We start from the raw sequence: 19,532 nt of genomic DNA on the forward strand, positions 1-19,532 counted from the left end.
AAGGAAAAGCTAATCGCAGAGAATCGCAGTTGCACGCAGCCAACCTTGACGAGCTCATATTTTCTCAAAGTTTAAAGTTCCAGGCCACTTAGAAGTGTAGAGGCTCGGCATGTCACTCAGCAGAAGAGCATTTGCCTAATATTTGAGCTTCTAAGTTCAATCCCAGGAAACCCTCCCCAAAAGAAATTCAGAACACAGACTCTTATTTGTCCCAACATTAAAGATTAACACATGCTAAGCCAGGTATTAAATACCGGTAAACACAGCGATCAGCAGAAGGCTCAAGGAACTTATTAACATGTAAGCTTGTATTTTCAATTCACAAACTATGGAGATGCTTGCCCGTGGAAAACAATTCTCTAGCCATGTTATATAGTCTTCTCCCTAGGACTTAATATAATGAAGGTATAAACTTTTAAGCAATTTTAAACATGCTGTGAATTTATATTATTTGATTAATTTTATTTGAATACAGTATTCTAAAAATGTTATGTGATCTAGATGTTTTCTACGATACTTTGTTTAAATTGTTAGGCCAGGGCTAAAGAGAGATGGTTCTGCAGGTAGGAGCACTGGGTGCTCTTAGAGGACCAGAGTTTGGTTCCCTACACCCAGATGGCAGTTCACAGTTTCAGTTCCAGGGGTTAGATGTCATTTTCTGACTTTCATGCACACCAGGTACAAAGTGATATACAGACATATATGCAGGTCAAACACACATAGATAAAATCTTTTTAAAAAACTGTTAAAAAGTTCAAGAATAAACATTTCATATTAACTCAGTTTTTTCCTTATGTCTGATTTCTTCCTACTTACCATTTTCTTTCTGGAATACTGTCTTGAGCTTTGGCACTTTACTAAAGTCAACACGCTTGTATTCTTCATCTTCTTTCACCACCATATCTGATTTACCTAAAATTGAAAAGTAATCCCCAGTCACAAACTCAAGAAGAAACTGTTAAAAACATGTTAGAAACTTCTAACATGCTTTAAGCCATTCCTAGTAAGTTCATCTAGAATGTGAAACCTACACCAACAATTCCCGTTATTTTCTTTCTCTCTCTTACTTTCTCTCTCTCTCTCTCTCTCTCTCTCTCTCTCTCTCTCTCTCTCTCTCTCTCTTTCTTCTTTTGAGGCAGGGTCTCAGTATATATTCCTGGCTGTCTTGGAACTCGATATGTAGACTAGGCTGTCCTTGGATGCACAGAGATCCCCCTGCCTCTGTCTCCCAAATTCACATGCTGTGGTTAAAGGCAAGCATCCTAATTCAGCCTTCCCAACCCTCTTCTAAGACCATAGACCTCACAGTGTGTGCTCCCAGGGTAGATGCTCAACCAGTGCTGCGTCAACTAGTTATCTATAACCCAGGCACAGTGATCCTTCTGGGAAGCATCCCAAACTAAGTAATTACGATGTACCATGCATTTATTCCAGAGATGCTGCTGAGAAGGCCTCTTTCTTTGACTCCGAGCACTACAGCCACATACACTCTATAGGTGGACGGCATTAATCCTTTATTTCTTGGGAGAAACCCTAATACTCTTCTAATATAAATCCCTTTTTTAAAAAAAATGCTTGTAAGGTCAGTAAGATGGCTCAGCAGACAGAAGTGCTTGCTGCACAAACTTAGCAATTTGGGTCCAGTCCCCAGAATCCATGTACAGGTAGGAGAAAGAAAAAGCAGCTGATTGCACAAAGTTATCCTCTGATCTCCACATGGATGCCATGGTGCACATGTGTACACATACATGTTTGGTCCTCAGCACCCACGTCAGATAACTGCCTATAACTCCAGCTCCAGGGGATCCAATATCTCTGGACTCTTCAGGGATCTGCACTATGTGCATGTGATTTACACACAAAATAGTAAGAATAAAATCCTTTAAAAAATAATTTAAGGCCAGGTGTAGTGGTGTACACCTTTAATCCCAGCACTCGGGAGATCGAGGCAGGTAAATCTGTTTGAGTTCAAAGACAGCCTTGTCTAAAGAATGAGTTCCTGGACAGACAGGACTGTTACACAAAGAAACCATGTCTTGAAAAAACAAGATAAATAAATTAACTAAATATGTAAAATACATAAGGTAATGTGCTATCAGTCACTTAAATGAAAAAGATTTCTAATAAATATTGTTTCTCAATTAAAAACATTAAATATGGCTGGAGAGATGGCTCAGCAGAGCACTGACTACCCTTCCACAGGTTCTGAGTTCAATTCCTAGCAACCACATGGTGGCTCAGAGCCATCTGCAATGGGGTCTGATGGCCTCTTCTGGTGTGTGTCTGAAGAGAGCAATGGAGGTGGACTCATATGCATAACATAAATAAATCTTTAAAAACAATAAGTATACAGTTTTCTACCAAGCCCGATGACCTGAGTTCAATCCCTGGAACACATATGATGAGAGAGAACCAACTCCTGGAGGCTGTTCTCTGTTTCCATATATACCACACTGCATACACATGCCAAGTAAGAACAAAATCAACAAACAAAAATTAGAAAAAACTTCTAAAAGTAGTAAGTTTAGGCACTTACTACTTTTAGTAAAAAAAAAAAAAAAAAAAAGTAACTGGATGAACTGTTACTTCTAACCTGTAACCCTCCCCTTTATTAACTCTAAGCAAAACTGTTAGTATGTTCAGCTCAGATGAACAGAGATGATATTCATTTAAAGTGAAAACATCATGGGCTGGAGAGATGGCTCAGTTAATAGCACTAGCTTCTCTTCCAGAGGTCCCAGGTTCAATTCCCAGCCACCACATGGCAGCTCACACCTAGCTGTAACTCCAGTTCTAGAGGATCCAGCACCCTCACAGAGACATGCATGCAGGCAAAGCACCAATGCACATGAAATAAAAATATGTTTATTAAAAAATGGAAACATCAATTCTACAACACACAGACCTGTTAATAGTAAACTCTAACCAAGAAAAAGAAATGACTAAAACTGTGACGTGTGTTTTGGAACTGGCTCTACCTTTCACTGAGATGGTGATGGGAGTGATCTCACTTGCAAACGTCCCTGCATCCCATGCCTCTTTACTTCTGGTGTAAGAGCCGACAGCGTACGCATCCTGGTCCTCCCGTGAGATACTCAGCTTCTTTGCAGTGTTCTCAGCACAGTTACCCTAAGGAATTTGGAAAAATTACCTTTGCATAACTCAATGCTTGGGAGTTCAATGCCATGTCTCTGCATTCCTTTCCTCCATTCTAGGTAACTCCTCCCTGTGTCTTGTCTTCAAATGGTTACAAGAAACAGAATTGCCATTTTAGGAGGAAATACCTCACTTAAGTGTAGGGCAATTATAGTTAATCCATGCTGAGGAAATGGACATAATAAACTATTTTTATGAAGTTGACTAAAACAGAACCCACCCTAGATAGAACTCAGTATTTAAAATATGTATGTTCTAAAACGCCAAGGGTTATGTATGAAATGTCACTCCCTATTAAAGCAGCATTTGGGGGCCAGAGAGACCTCAGCAACTGAGAGCCCACACTGCTCTTCCAGAGTACCTGAGTTAGATTCTCTGGTCAGGTGCCTTACACCCACCTACTCTAGCTCCAGAGGATCAGACACCACACTGGCTTCCATTGGTGCCAACAAACATAAATGTTTTTTAAAAGTAGTACTTACCATATGAATTTTATTGTAGACATCTGTTAGCCCGTCTTTTACAATCAGGTCTTCAAGTTTTACCCCACCATACGGTGTTGCTCCTCTGCTCATTACGTATGGGACATTGGACATGCTCTCCATCCCGCCTGCCACCATCACATCCTGCTCAGCAGTACAGCAAAGCCAAGGTCAGCCAGAACTGTGATCCACTCCACTGCACACACACACAGCTGTCAGCAACAGTCCATCCCACTGCGCACACACACACAGCTGTCAGCAACAGTCCATTCCACTCCACACACACACACAGCTGTCAACAACAGTCCATTCCACTCCACACACACAGCTGTCAACAACAGTCCATCCCACTCCACACACACACACAGCTGTCAACAACAGTCCATTCCACTCCACACACACACACAGCTGTCAACAACAGTCCATTCCACTCCACACACACACACAGCTGTCAACAACAGTCCATTCCACTCCACACACACAGCTGTCAACAACAGTCCATTCTACTCCACACACACACAGCTGTCAACAACAGTCCATCCCACTCCACACACACACACAGCTGTCAACAACAGTCCATTCCACTCCACACACACACACAGCTGTCAACAACAGTCCATTCCACTCCACACACACAGACAGCTGTCAACAACAGTCCATTCCACTCCACACACACAGCTGTCAACAACAGTCCATTCCACTCCACACATACACACAGCTGTCAACAACAGTCCATTCCACTCCACACACACAGCTGTCAACAACAGTCCATTCCACTCCACACATACACACAGCTGTCAACAACAGTCCATTCCACTCCACACATACACACAGCTGTCAACAACAGTCCATTCCACTCCACACACACAGCTGTCAACAACAGTCCATCCCACTCCACACACACACACAGCTGTCAACAACAGTCCATTCCACTCCACACACACACACAGCTGTCAACAACAGTCCATTCCACTCCACACACACAGCTGTCAGCAACAGTCCATTCCACTCCACACACACACAGAGCTGTCAGCAACAGTCCATCCCACTGCGCACAGCTGTCAGCAACAGTCCATTCCACTCACTCCACACACACACACACACACACACACACACACACACACAGCTGTCAACAACAGTCCATTCCACTTCACACACACACACAGAGCTGTCAGCAACAGTCCATTCCACTCACTACACACACACACACACACACACACACACACACACAGCTGTCAACAACAGTCTATTCCACTCCACACACACACACAGAGCTGTCAGCAACAGTCCATTCCACTCACTCCACACACACACACACACACACACACACACAGCTGTCAACAACAGTCTATTCCACTCCACACACACACACAGAGCTGTCAGCAACAGTCCATTCCACTTCACACACAGCTGTCAACAACAGTCCATTCCACTTCACACACATGGCTGATGGCAAAGGAATGTTCAATGTGGCTTTACCAAGCACAATTACACAGCAAATGCCCTCTTTATCACTTCCCCCTGATGAGAAGAAAACGGTTTAAAATGTCCAAGGCCAGTCATGATTAAAATCAGAAGCTGGGTACGATGGTACATCTATAATCTAGCATTTGGAAAGCCAAGGCAGGAGTGTCAGGAGTTCAAGGTCTTTGTAAGCTACACAGAGGGTTTCAAGTTATCCTGGGCTACATGAGACACTGTCTCAGAAAACACAATCAAAGAAAAGGTAAGACTTGGACAGTTTGACTGCACCTAACTTTGGAAGGTGGAGCTGGTAGGTTTGGGGAAAATACTGACAACTTCCAAGAATACAGCAAATCTTTAGGGTTTTGTTTTTGAGAGTTTTTTGTTTGTTTGTTTGTTTAGGATTTTTTTCAAAGCTGTCTTGTTCACTGCTCTATTCTTACAAATCCTAAGTGCTCAATAGAATATGTTTAGACATAGTTATAGGTCTCCTGTACATCAAGTAGGGCACCGAGGTTAAACTGCCCAAGGTTTCTCCACCTTTAAGTAGCAGAATATTCAAACTGGTGGTATACTCAGGATGGTATCCTCAGGAATGAGGGAAATGTAAAAAAATATTAATTCCTTTCATGCCTTCTATAACTGTGAAGATTCTAGGGCTTACATATACTGTTTCAGTGATGAGGTCCCTGTCACAGTAGCTCAGACCTCAATGTACTTTTTTCTTCTCTGAAAGGGAATATAACAGTATGGTTTTTTTTTCCTATTTCCATTTTCTGTATGTTATGTGCATGAGTGTTTTGCATGCATGTGTGTTTGTGTCCATGTACTGTGTACACATGTGGCTTAATCCCCACGGAGGCTAGAAGAGGGCGACAGTACCTGGAGCTGTAGTAGACATGGTGCTGAGCTACACAGGGTTCTCTGGAGCACTAAGCCATCTCTGCAGCCCATAAGTGTGTTTCCTGATACTTGTGAGAAGTGATGTGAAGGCGTGTCACACTTACTCTCCACTTGGCTGTGATACAGAGTGGAAGGCACAACATCCAGGAATGAAAACAATCTAACAAAGACCTAAGTGTTTCTCACCTCCGCCCTGTAACTTTGTATCTGTAGCTGCTTCAGCATCCTTCTATCTGGAAACTGATGAAGGGTTGGTTCTTAAATCCAGACAGGGCAGAAAACAGTCCCTGAATGTCACAGCCTAGTCCTTGAGCAGCCTCTCTCTCCCTCACTCCTACGTAAAGATAAGATTTCAACCAACAGACTTCAAACTTGCATTCTCCTGCTCTCTCATAAATGCTAAAAATCAGTGTGTGTTTAACCAAAAAGAATCTTAGGGCTGAAGTTCAGCTTCTAACACCCCCATCAGACAACTCAGAACCACCTGCAACTCTAGTTCCAGGGGATCCAACATCCTCTTCCGGTTGCCACAGGTCCTGTTTACAAGTGGCGTTTGCTTATACAAGCACACACACATAAATGAAAATAAACATTTTAAAAAATAACAGGGGGCCAGGTGGTGGTGGTGCACGCCTTTAATCCCAGCACTTGGGAGGCAGAGACAGGCGGATCTCTGAGTTCGAAGCCAGCCTGGTCTACAGAGTGAGTTCCAGGACAGCCAGGGCTATACAGAGAAACCCTGTTTCAAAAAACCAAAAAAAAAAAAAAAAAAAAAAAAATGTTGCTGCTGGTGAGATGGCTCAGTGGTTAAGAGCACTGGCTGCTCTTCCAGAGGTCATGAGTTCAATTCCCAGCAACCACATGGTGGCTCACAACCATCTATAGGGGGACCTGGTGCTCTCTTCAGGCAGGCAGATATATACACAGCAGAACACTCATACATTAAAATAATATTTAAAAAAAAATAACACGGGGCTGGTGAGATGGCTCAGTGGTTAAGAACATTAGCTGCTCTTCTGGAGGTCATGAGTTCAAATCCCAGCAACCACATGGTGGCTCACAACCATCCCGTAATAAGATCTGATGCCCTCTTATGAGGTGTCTGAAGACAGCTACAGTGTACTTACATATAATAAATAAATAAAAACATTAAAAAAAAAATAACAGGGTTCAGGCAGTGGTGCCGCACACCTTTTTAAATCCCAGCATTTGGGAGGCAGAGGCAGGCAGATCTCTGTGAGTTCCAGGCCAGCCTGGTCTACAGAGCAAGTTCCAGGACAGCCAAAGCTAAACAGTAACCCTATCTCAAAAAAACAAACAAACAAAACAATTAAAACAAAGCAGTCTGGACAGACAGTCAATGGCTAAGAGCACTTGATGCTCTTCCAAGGACCCAGGTTCAATTCACAGCATCCAGATGGTGGTTCAGAAACATTCAACAAGATATCCAGTATTCTTTTCTGACCTCCAAGTGCACTAAGCATGCATGTGCTGCACATGCATACATACAAGGCAAAAGACTCATAAAATAAATCCTTTTTAAAAGGCGGCAGGGGTTAGAAAATGTGGCCCAGCCATTAGGAGCACATGTAGCTCTCTCCTGGACCTGAAGTTGATTTTCTGCACCCACGTAGTGAGTCATAACTGTAACTCCAGTTCCAGGGGAGCCAGTGCCCTCTTCCAACCTCTGAATACCAGGCATACATGTGATGCCCAAAGACATACAGGTAAAACACTCATACACATACAACAGGAATAAAGAACAAATCTCACTACTACAACATAAATGTGCTGAGATGTTTAGTAGTTTCTAGAATTTGAAGTTCTTCCAAGTAACAGAAACAAGGGGTTTCTTACCTGATGTCCACACATGAGACTTTGAGAGGCCATCATGATGGCTTTCATTCCTGAAGCACAAACCTTGTTTACTGTGGTGCACGGAGTGGAAATAGGTAAACCTAAAGCCAACATAAGTCAGATTTTTGAAAAGCAGGAACAGTTTTCAAAAACAACTGCAGAATTAAAATAGAGCTTGTGACTATAATCTGCAAATCTGATTTCTATAAGAGCTATGCATTTCCTGATTTATCTGACCTTGACACTTTCAAGAATATTAAGTATAAAAGCAAATGTCTGTCATACCTGCACCCAGCGTTGCTTGCCTGGTAGGGGCCTGTCCTTCACCCCCTTGGATGACATTGCCCATGTAGACTTCCTTCACTTCTTCTTTTGGAATCCCTTTTAAAAACAGCAAAAAAGGACTATCCTGGATTTATTCAACTCATTTTTTTCTTTTTAATATTTTATTTGCTTTTATTTTATATGTGTGGGTGTTTTGCCTGTATGTATGTGTGCCATGTGTGTGCAGTGTGCAGAAAGGCCAGAAGAGGCATCAGCTCACCTGGAACTGAAGTTTTGGATAGCTGTGAGCTGCCATGTGGAAACCGAACCCAAGTCCTCTGAAGAGCAGCCTTCACCACTGAGTAAGCTCTCCAGCCCCAATATTCAATTTAATAATCAAGATTAATTTAATAACCAAGCAAATTTCATGACAAAGGACAGGAATAATTTCTTTTTCCTATTAGTTTTAAGTTTCATTCCTATGTATCTATGACATGGCATTTAGATATATAAGAACCACATAATTTCTAAGAGGAATATATTCAGTAAATGCAAAACAATTCTGTGTCACCCCATCATTTAGTGCAACCACTGACCTGCCTTTTCAATGGCTCCCTGAATTGCAATAGTACCAAGCTTAGTGGCTGGCTGAGAGGCGAGGCTGCCCAGGAAGGATCCAATGGGAGTTCTTATAGCACTTACTATAACCACTTCCTGGCAAGACAGAAAGAGGTAAAATTAGCATTGGCATACTCAACTTCTCTTTCATTTAATAAACATCCATACCCAGATAACTTATGAATAATTATTTAGCAAGGGTTTAAATAATATTTGAGCAGCTGGAAAATACCATGATACCACAATTTAAGGCACAACAGAAAGACAGGACAAGAGTTTATCTTGATGACAGAGCGCTTGTCCAGCGAGCACAAGGCCCTGGGTTCAATCCACAGAGGCTGGGGTGGGGAGCAGGTGTGGACACAACAGAGAGACTGAGGGGGTGACGGAAGAAATTAAGGTTAATTCTAAAGCAGACATAAAAATCCTTCCCAGTTCTCTCTGGGATGTTTAATGACAGAAACTTAAACTCAGGCAGTCTACTCAGTCAAGGCCTTAAAAACATAGGCAGTCAAAATCTTCAGTGATGCCTGGACAACCCGAGCTTGATCCCAGGGAAAATGTCCACATGTACATGTACACACTCAAGAGTACACGCACGCTCGCTCGCGCACACACACACACACACACACACACACACACACACAAGCCCCAAATAAGTGTTTTGGGAAGGACTTTTTCTTTTGACATGTAACTCTGGCTATGTGAAACTTCCTATATAGACCTGACTAACCATGAAATCAGAGATTGCCTAACTCTGCCTCCTGAGTGCTAGGGTTAAAGGTTTACACCCAGCAATAATAAAGTTTTAAAACCTTTTAAAAACATTAACCTTACAGTATTAAAAAAAAAAAAACCTGCTTCAATAAACAACATTGAGGCTGAAGAAACAGTCAAGAGTTCAGACTGCGTGTTGTATTAACCTGAGAACCAGGATCAAGTCACAGCACCTCTGTAACAAGCAAGGTGCCTCACAAACACCCGTGACTCCAAGTACGTAAGGTCTGACACCTTATCCTGGACTCCACACACAAAGCATATGTAACCCTCCCCAGACGTATATACATTCACACAGACACATTCACACAGTATATATATGTATAAGTGAGTGTTATGTGCGGGGTGGGGGGTACCCTTGCAAGAAGAGTGTCAGATCCTTGGAATTAGAGGTGCATGTGGTTAAGAACTTGGTTACTGGAACTAAGTACAGATCCTCTAGAAGAACTGCAAACACTCTTAGCCATTTCTTCAGTACCATTAATCTTTTAAACTAAAGTATAAAGAACACTAACAAAAGCTCTTTACTAAGAAGGAAGTCCTGGGCTAGCAGTCCGGCTACATTATATACGCTACACGAACAGTATCAAGTAGGACCAGAACCGTAATTTCCTTTTCTTAACTACAAAATAAGAAAAAGTAGATAAAGTCCTTGTCACTGCCATGAAACATGTTCTCCTCGTGTGTGGCTCCAACAGTCTCCTACAAAGCATTAGATGCAGCAAAAGGATGGAAAGACTTGATGTCACTTCGGGAACCCATAAACAAAGGCAGAAAGCAGTAACTAGGGTTAACACCTAGGTAATCAGTTCCTCTCTGTCAAGTCTCTGTGTCCACTGCACTGCACCACCCACAGTGCAATGTGGGTCTCTCATAATAAAGGAAGAACACTCTACAGTTTTGGAAAAAAACTGTTTAACAGTGTAGTATAGAGAATTATTCACAGACTGAATGAACCACTGTTGTGATAATACAGGAATTTAGTATGTAAATTGTCAGCTTTCACTAACCATTGCATAATCCCATTAATCTTTCAAATACATTCAAGACATACATGTAAGGAACTGTGTTTGATTTGTTTGCTTGTGACAGGGCTGGTGAACCTTGCCAGGCCTCTGGCCTTACTCTTCCAAGAGCTCATGCTGCAAGCATGAGCCACCTTGCCTAGCAACATGTGTGTCTCTACTGGCAACACACCTATTCAAATTCTTTGAGGTGCAATTTAAACTTTACTTACATTCAAAGTGGGTTTGGATGCATAACTTCTCTCCAGGCATCTTACTTCCTGTAAGGTAAATGTTTATGTTATAATATTTTAAAATTCAACCATTAATTTTATACTCACAATAATAGAATTAAGGTGATCTTCTTCATTTTTACACTTTTAGTTCCAAGTTTTCCAGTCTATATAGACCATTCTTATAAATCATTAAAAAATGGTTATAACCAATATTTCCTTTTTTTGTTTGTTTTTTGTTTTCCTTTTCCCAGACAGGGTTTCTCTGTGTAGTCCTGGCTGTCCCAAAACTCCCACTGTAGACCAGGTTGGCCTCAAACTGAAAGATCCACCTGCTTCTGCCTCCTGAGTGCTAGGATTAAAGGCCTGTGACATCACTGCTCAGCTTAAATATTACTTTTCTGGTAAGCTGTTTGTTGGAAACATACTGGCTGGTTGTGGCATAGTGGGTTGTGGGGTCCCATGTCCACTCCACCACAGGGCACAGCTGCTAGAAAGGCGGGACGTGAGGAGTGACTGGGCTTATCCCACACTGTCGCCAGGAAGGGTGTTGGGCCATAAGGAAGCCCCAGGACACTGCTGGGGGTGGGGGGTGGGGAAATGCAGTCTGAGGTGAGGGACAACCAGAGCTGGTTCATCTTTTCCTACCTGTGTAAGCGCTGCCCTTACTTAACTGATGGCCACAAATCTATGGGGGCCTGCGGCTAGTGACAGGGTACCCGGGAACAGGCAAAGCTCCTACCTACCATCCCTTCAAGGTCCCACGGCTTCTAGCCTTAGCTCAACTGGGAATGAGGCTACCTTTTATGATCTCACAACATACATTTTAACTTTTGAAGAACTGCCATTTGTGTATGGGTGTTTTGTCTGCATGTGTGTCTATGTACCACATTCATGCAGTAGGGGACAGAAGGCATCAGATACTCTGGGACTGGAGATAGAAAGTGTTGTGAACTGCCAGGTGGGTATTAGGAATCGAACCGATACCTCTGCAAGAACAGCAAGAAAAAACACTGGGCTATCTTTCTAGCCCTAAAACTTTTTAAGTAAATATAAAACAACAAAGATTCTTAATTACAAAGTAAATACTTTGTGAGAAGTTGAAGCATCTTGGGTATAAGCCCAAGAGAGGTATACTGGATCTTGAAGTAGAACCATCCTCAATATTCTGAGAAAATGCCAAATTGATTTTCAAAGTGGTTGTACAAGTTTGCACTCCCACCAGCAATGGAGGAGTGTTCCCCTTGCCCGTATCCTTGCCAGTATGTGCTCTCTTGAGTTTTTTGATCTTAGCCATTCTGAGAGATATAAGATGGAACCTCATAGTTGTTTTGATTTGCATTTCCCTGATGACTAAGGATGTATAAATATTTCTTTAACTGCTTCTCAGCCATTCATGATTCCTCTGTTAAGAATTCTGTTTAGCTCTGTATCCCATGTTTTAACTGTGTTATCTGGGTTGCTGGAATCTAGACCTCCTCACTCATATGTAGCAGATGTACAGCTTGACCTTCATGTGGGTTATGAACAACTAAAGCTGGGGCTGGGCTGCCTTGTCTGGCCACAGTGAGAGAGGAAGGGCCTAGCCTCACAGAGACTTGGAAGTGACAGAGTAGAAGATATAACAGGGATGGGGAGCCCATCCACTCAGAGGAGAAGGGGGAGGGGGAATGAGGGAAGATTTGTGTGGTGGGGGATGACCAGGAGGGGGCGGTAATGTAAAGTGAAGCAGGATGTAAAGTGAAAAGTAAAACTAACTAAATAAATAAATACTTAGTAAAATATAGTGGTTTTGTTTTGAGGGTTTTTGTTTGTTCATTTATGTTGCTTTATTTTGAGACAGAATTTCATGTGAAACAGGCTGGCTTCAAATTTACTATATGGTGAATTTCTGATTCTCCTGCTGAAGTTACAGACTTTAACTACCACACTTGATTTATTTGGAGATGGGTCAGACCCCGGGGCTTTGTGCACACCAGTCACTCTAGTGGCTGAACTGCATCCTTGGGCTGCATTTTTGAAAAAGTACCTTTGTAAAGCCCAGGCTGACCTCAAACTCACTGAGGCCCAAAGCAGCCTTGAATACACACTCCTCCTCCCTTAGCTTCCTGAAAAACATGTAACTTATCTAAGTTCTTAATTATGTAGTATTAAAGTTTCACATAAAAATATTGTCCTTTTTGTTAAGTAGGCAGAAGACAGTAGTTAAGAGGCCTTGCTACTCTTTCAGAGGACACAGGCTGTGTTCCCTCTCTTTCTGTCTCCCTCTCCCTCTCCCCTCTCCCCCTTCCCCTTCCCCTCTCCCTCTCCCTCTCTCCTCTCCCTCCCTCTCCGTGTATCTCTGTCTCTCTGTCTCTGTCTGTCTCTCTCTCTCACATACACACATACATACACACACACACACACACACACACACACACACACACACAAATCTTTTTAAAAGACTACCATATGGAACATCTATTTTAAAAAACATTTTAAGTGCCGGGCAGTGGTGGCGCACGCCTTTAATCCTAGCACTTAGGAGGCAGAGGCAGGCGGATTTCTGAGTTTGAGGCCAGCCTGGTCTACAGAGTGAGTTCCAGGACAGCCAAGGCTATACAGAGAAACCCCTTCCTGAAAAGAAACAACAACAACAACAACAACAACAAAAAAAAACCCCACAAAAAAACAAAAAACAACAACAACAAAAAAAACATTTTAAGTAAAGCTTGCTGTTATTCCCCAAGCCCTTCCAACAGGTGCCTCTTGATTTACACAAGGCAAGCATACTTCATGGAACACGGCCTATACTGCCTGCTAATTCAGTCCAGGTGGGACTGGAGTGCGGCTCAGTGAAGGCCTGGCATGTGGGAGGTTCTGGCTGATTCTCTGCAACATATTCACCAAGAACAGAAGGAGAAGCACCTTAATTCTTTCCCCACTATTTGTAGAAACAAATGTCAACAGAGGGAGTTCTGAAAATGTAGAGCAGAGTTCAAACCCTACCTGATCTGAAGCTGGACTGTGAGGTCAGCAAGCCTGACATTCAAAATCGGCAGCATCTATTCAGAGGCCAGCTGGCAGCAGTGACAGTGTGCAGCCAGAGCTCATGACGAGAGCGATAAACAGCGTGCAAATGTCTAGACTTTCAGGTGACCCAAGAATTTGGATTTTCACAGATTAAACACTTTGTCCTAACTGAAGGTAGATATCTAAAATTTTCAACTTAAAAATCGGAATAAACAAAACATAAATTTGACACTGGAGTTATAAACAGAAACAGCCATGGTAACCAAACTGCTTTTCACAAAGTACTTGAATGACAGAGGCATATGAGAGAGGCAGCTGGATAGGACAGAAGTGACTCCACAATGGTTCTCCTCAATGAAAGTGTGAAAGAATGTAATGGGGAAATGCCACGCGATCAACTCTGCTATACAAACTCAGTCTACATTTTATTTTAAAATGATTACATCACAAAATATATCTTCCATTTTGAAGAGGTCTTCAGTCTTTACTGTGTCACAGAGAGATGACCAAAATGCATGAAATCATCTGATCCTTCTTTTGATCAAGCAAACACTTGAGGCATTACAGGGACTGAAATCTGTTCCCATGGACTTACGCTCCAGCAGCAATACAAGCTTGTAGAGAGGTGTCAAAATCACTTGGACATATTCCCTAGTGTTTCATAAGAACTATGAGAACACCACCATAAACAAGCTGCCCCTGGGGTTCAATAGAGAGCGGTCCCTTGGTTTGAGCAGTGGTCTTCAAACTCCAGGGTTCCACTAAAAAGCACGTTTCCATTCTGCCTACTGTTGAAATCTTATATTAACATAACACTTGATATCAGTTGTTATTAAATTAGCTTGTGTTTATTCCAACTGAAATGAAACAGCTACTAAATGTATACTTTTAAAAATATTGTTTCAGACAGTGTCTTACTATGTGTATGTAGCCTGGGCAAGACTTGAAATCAAGTTCCTCTGACACCAAACCCAACCCTGTATCTGCACTTCTTAAAGACTGTCATTAAATTAGGAAGATACATATTGTTCTTACTCTCCTGAGCTTCACACAATCCCTAAGTGACAGTGCACTCAGCCATGACCATAAACACATCCATGCTCAATTAAGCCCGGCCCAAGTGCACGTGCCCAATGGCTGTGCTCCTCAGTCATGCCTTCTACATAGGTAAGTCATGCTGTTGTTTATACACAATCTGAGTGTCTACTCTTACACTGTCTGCAATATAACTCTAATAAAAATTCTAACATGTTAAATATGCCAGTCCTTGCTACCAGCCAGACTCCTTTCTCCATAAGGGCAACAACTCCATCACCAGCTCTGACTAGAGTTGATGGCACTAAGAATAGACTAGACTTAACCTGGTTGACACCCTAAGAGCCTGGGTCAGTTGACAATGGGTACTTCAGCTGAATCATGATGGGGGTGAGAGCCAGTCAGCACCACCCTTAGCCAATACCATGTAAAGGTGGAGGTTAGAGCCCAGAGAGAAAAGACACCAGCTAGTAGAGAATGAAAGGTGCAGCACATACTCAGAAACTCAAGAAACAGGAAGTGGCACACTGCAAGAGGCAGGAGAGTACTTGGTTAGGTATTTTCTACTTAGAGCCTAGGAAGGCACCTGCACTTATTTCCTGACCGTGAATGTCTAAGAATTTGTCTGTTACATCACTTCAAACATTTTCCTTTCTGAATGGAGGGTGTAGCTTAATGGCAGTGTGTGTGCTTAGTATACGCAAGTCCCTGGGTCTAACCCAGTAGCACCCCCAAAGTAATTCCTCTAGCTGCTGTAAAGTGTAGGTGTGGCCCTCTTTACTCAGCTCGCAGTCTTTTCTTGCAAGGGTCCCTGTGTATACGCAAGTCCCTGTCATTTTCACTGCAGGGTCCCTAGGGTGTGTCCACTGTGGCTCTCATGTCATATACACCTTTCCTGTATCATTTCTCCCTCTTCCTCCTGGATCATTCCATAGGCATGTAAACGCACTCCAACTCCTCTAGCCTAGAACATTTAACTGAATACACATCCCACATCCAGAGAACTTTGACACTTCCCGTGGCCTGCAATGTCTCCTTGTTCTTGCTTCCTGTTATCTTTGCCACTTGTTGGCACTGAACAAGATCAATACTGTCTGGAACAAAAGCAAATAAACGCTTCAGACACCACATGGTAGCCTGGATCCTGTGAGATCCAGACCACTACGGTTATCAATGCTGGATTAAGAAATCTATTGCCGCTGGGCAGTGGTGGCGCACGCCTTTAATCCCAGCACTTGGGAGGCAGAGGCAGGCGGATTTCTGAGTTCGAGGCCAGCCTGGTCTACAGAGTGAGTTCCAGGACAGCCAGGGCTACACAGAGAAGCCCTGTCTCAAAAGAACAAAAAAAAAAAATTATTGCCTACTGAAGAAAGCTGCCCTGTGTAATAAGTGGTTGCCCATATGTGCATGCAAAGCTATTTTTATGAAACATTTATATATGTGTGTGTGTGTGTGTGTGTGTTATCAAGGTATGTATGCGGCTCTAATTACCAGCCTGGGTATGTAACAAAAAATAATGGTATACCTTTATGGAACTGAACAGATATGCTGTTACTATCACCATCCATCCATCCATCCTATCCTCTGAACCCCAGTAATAGGCAAAATGGGTGGTGAGGGTGTTCTTATTTCAGTCAGGGGCAGAGCAGATGGCAATCCTTTGTTCTTCCTAGCTTGATGCCTGGCTTGGTGGCCAAAGCTGTCTTATGTCTAGGACTCATAAAAATCAAATCAAATCAAATCCAGGCAGCACAGACAGAGTCCTGCGGACTGTCATGCTGCCCACAGACCTGCCCTCAAGCACATGGCCATAGACACCGCTTGTCGCTATACTACACAGCATGGATGGAGGATGTCACCCAGGGGCACGCCAGCCTTGTGGGCACCCTGCAGTGGCAGCAAACACAATGTGCAAGCATGCTGTAGTCAGATGGAAGAGAACAGAAGAGGAGCAGCTTGTGCGTTATGAAGAGAGATGGAACAGAACAGGTGAGTGTGGAGAGGAGAAGCCTGTTGTGAGTGGCCACTCCTGACACCTGGGGCCATGGTGAGGTCCCAGCCCAAGTTGCTTCTGAGGGACATGTCTGAGTCTGTGGCTATGCCAGGGTTGGCGTCCATGTCCATGACTCATGTCACCACAAGAGGACATGAGCTGTCCTGGTTGGGACAGTCACCAGGGACCCTATGGATGTCCATGGGCTATGCAGAACTGGCTCTGCCCCTCACTGGATCCAGTACTCTGGAGAACCTAGCCCATCTCTCACCAGCAGTGCACTTAGGAGAGTGGGCCCTGCACCTGCCCTGACAGCACAATGGAGCTGGCTCTGGTGTCAGGGGTGTGTGTCTGGACCCAAGGGCATGAGAGCAGGAGAGCTGATCCTGCCTCCTGCTGATGGTGGCACTGGACGGCCTATCCAGACCAGTGCTAGAGAGTTCAGCCTGGTGGTGCAGATAAGGGAGAGCCAATTTGCTGACTAGCTCTACTGCCACCCATGCCCAGGGCTCTGAGTTGGCCCACCCCCAAAGCTATATCATTTGCTAAAGGTTGGGACATGTGAAAGGGTCAGTTCTGCATATCCAAAGCTCCAGGATCTCCATGACACAGAGCAACAACAGGTCAGAAGCCAGAGATCTTGAACCAGACCAGTGACTAGTTGCAATGAACATTTGCAAGTGAAGATGTACAGGCAGAGGGATCTACTGTGGATACACTGTGACACCCTATAGCTTCTATGATAAGATGTTTTCTTTTTTCTTTTTTTCTTTTTTTTTTTTTTTTGATGCAACAGCAGAGGCAGTTTATTGGCGAGGGCCCTTGGGTTGAAACGTATCTCACACAGGAGATAGAGGATTCGACAGATGAGATGTTTTCTATGTTTGATTTTGTTGTGGTTGTTTGTGTGTGTGTATTTGCAAGGGCGAAGTGCAGATATGAGGGGACAGGTAGATGAGTGGGACTGGAGTGCACAATGTGAAACTCATAAAGAATCAATACGAAGTTAGAAATAGGTATATATTTGAGAAAACAGATGTTTTAACTAAAATCTTTTCGCTCACCCCTGCTATGCTGGCCTCTCCTCTCCGCTTTGGGATATATGCACCTGTTTTTATTGAGAACTTCACAGAAAATTATGTAGGCTAGCTTCACTGGGCTTTTTTTGTTTTGTTTTGGTTGTGATAGGATCTCACTTTGTTCCCCTGACTGTACTGAAACTCACTATGTAGACCAGGTTAGACTCAAACCTACAGTGTTTCTACCTTCCGAATGCTGGATTAAAGGTGTGAGTCATCATGTGCTTCTTTTGTTTTTAATTAAAAACCTATTGGGGATGGGGGGAGACGGGGGGGGGAATAGAGAGAGAGGTGCATTTATCGTGGCATACGTTTAAGTCACTGAGAGTTACTTCTTACCTTCCAAACTGTTTGAGGTAGACACTTGTTCCTGCCACTGTGGCAGGCAATCCCCCTAGTTCCATCTCCCATGTCACTGTAGGAGTACAAGAATTCAGAGGTGGATTACCACATCCAGCTTTTAATGGGGTCCAGGGATCTGAACCGAGGTTGTCACTTTCATCACTGGGCCATCTCTCTGGCCCAGCTGGTTTGTTTTAATTCTTCATGTCTAAACTCAAATGACAAACCCTACAGGGTTTTCTTTAATTACTTTATTTAAAGTTGGGCTATCAAGCGTGATGGCCCACACCTGCAATTCCAGCACAAAGGAAGCAGAGGTAGGAGAATCCTGAGTTCAAGGATAGCCTGGATTCTATAACAAGTTCTAGGATAGCCTGAGTTACAGTCAGACCCTATTTCTAGATAATATATAATAAATCTGACCTCTATTTTTTTTAGTGCTTTCTTATGTTGACACCATCAGTTCCTCCCTCAGAGTAACTTTTCCATCTTAGAAGTATGTACTGAACAGCATTATCATTCCTCACCCCTCCCCCAAACATAAAGCAATTGCCCTGAGATCAGGACTGTGGTTATTGTTCACAGATAAATCCCAGCACCAAAAACCTAAAGAATGAATGACAAGATAATGTTTACTTATCTCAGTGACAGTTGCAGATACAAAACAAGTATGAGGACAAAGTCTGATGTTTACTAACAAGGCTGAAAAATATATTCCCAGTAACCCTTTAAGTAAGCAGCAAACAAGAAGCCCAGAGTAGCTGCAACCTATCTATCTAACATGGTCAAAAAAGCTTCTCTGCAATGGCCATGACGCTGAAAAACAAAGTCAGCCTTAGAGAACTAGACATTTGAGCAACAGGGAACGGCCAGCCCATTGCGAGTTACAAGAAGCATATACTAAACTCAGGAAGAGAGGCAGTCAGGGCTGAGAGCAGAGCTCAGTGGAAGAATGCTTACTAAGGCTCTCACATCACTCCTTGGGTGTCTTACAGTTTCTATTGCTTCGAGAAAACATTATGACCAAAAAGCAAGCTGGGGAGGAAAGGCTTTATTCAGCTTACACTTCCCCATTGCTGTTCATCACCAAAGGAAGTCAGGGCAAGAACTCACACAGGGTAGGAAACTGGAGTCAGGACCTGATACAGAGGCCATGAAAGGGTGCTGCTTACTGGCTTGCTCCCTCAGGCTTGCTCAGCCTGCTTTCTTATAGATCTCAGGACCACCAGCCCAGGGATGGCACTATTCACAGTGGGCTAGGCCCTCCCACACTGATCACTATTGGGTAAAAAATGTGACATGCAGAAGTAGGC

At 43.2% G+C, this 19,532-nt stretch overlaps 1 protein-coding gene and 1 pseudogene across 2 annotated transcripts in view; one reads left to right on the forward strand and one right to left on the reverse strand.

Annotated features, from left to right (window-relative positions):
• Acat1 (acetyl-CoA acetyltransferase 1) overlaps positions 1–19,532 on the reverse strand; it is a 30,070-nt gene that overhangs the window by 6,974 nt on the left and 3,564 nt on the right. For both annotated transcript variants that reach the window (XM_076925229.1, XM_076925230.1), the window contains exons 2-8: positions 10,759–10,806; positions 8,723–8,840; positions 8,148–8,243; positions 7,863–7,963; positions 3,639–3,782; positions 2,979–3,129; positions 817–912 (exon numbers count right to left, since the gene is read on the reverse strand). In XM_076925229.1, the coding sequence (XP_076781344.1) occupies positions 817–912; positions 2,979–3,129; positions 3,639–3,782; positions 7,863–7,963; positions 8,148–8,243; positions 8,723–8,840; positions 10,759–10,806 (754 nt within the window). The remainder of the gene's footprint in view (positions 1–816; positions 913–2,978; positions 3,130–3,638; positions 3,783–7,862; positions 7,964–8,147; positions 8,244–8,722; positions 8,841–10,758; positions 10,807–19,532) is intronic.
• On the forward strand, positions 16,393–16,528 carry LOC143439495 (small nucleolar RNA SNORA48; annotated as a pseudogene).

This window comes from Arvicanthis niloticus, chromosome 26 (assembly GCF_011762505.2).
Source record: "Arvicanthis niloticus isolate mArvNil1 chromosome 26, mArvNil1.pat.X, whole genome shotgun sequence".
Classification (NCBI taxonomy): Eukaryota; Metazoa; Chordata; class Mammalia; order Rodentia; family Muridae; genus Arvicanthis; species Arvicanthis niloticus.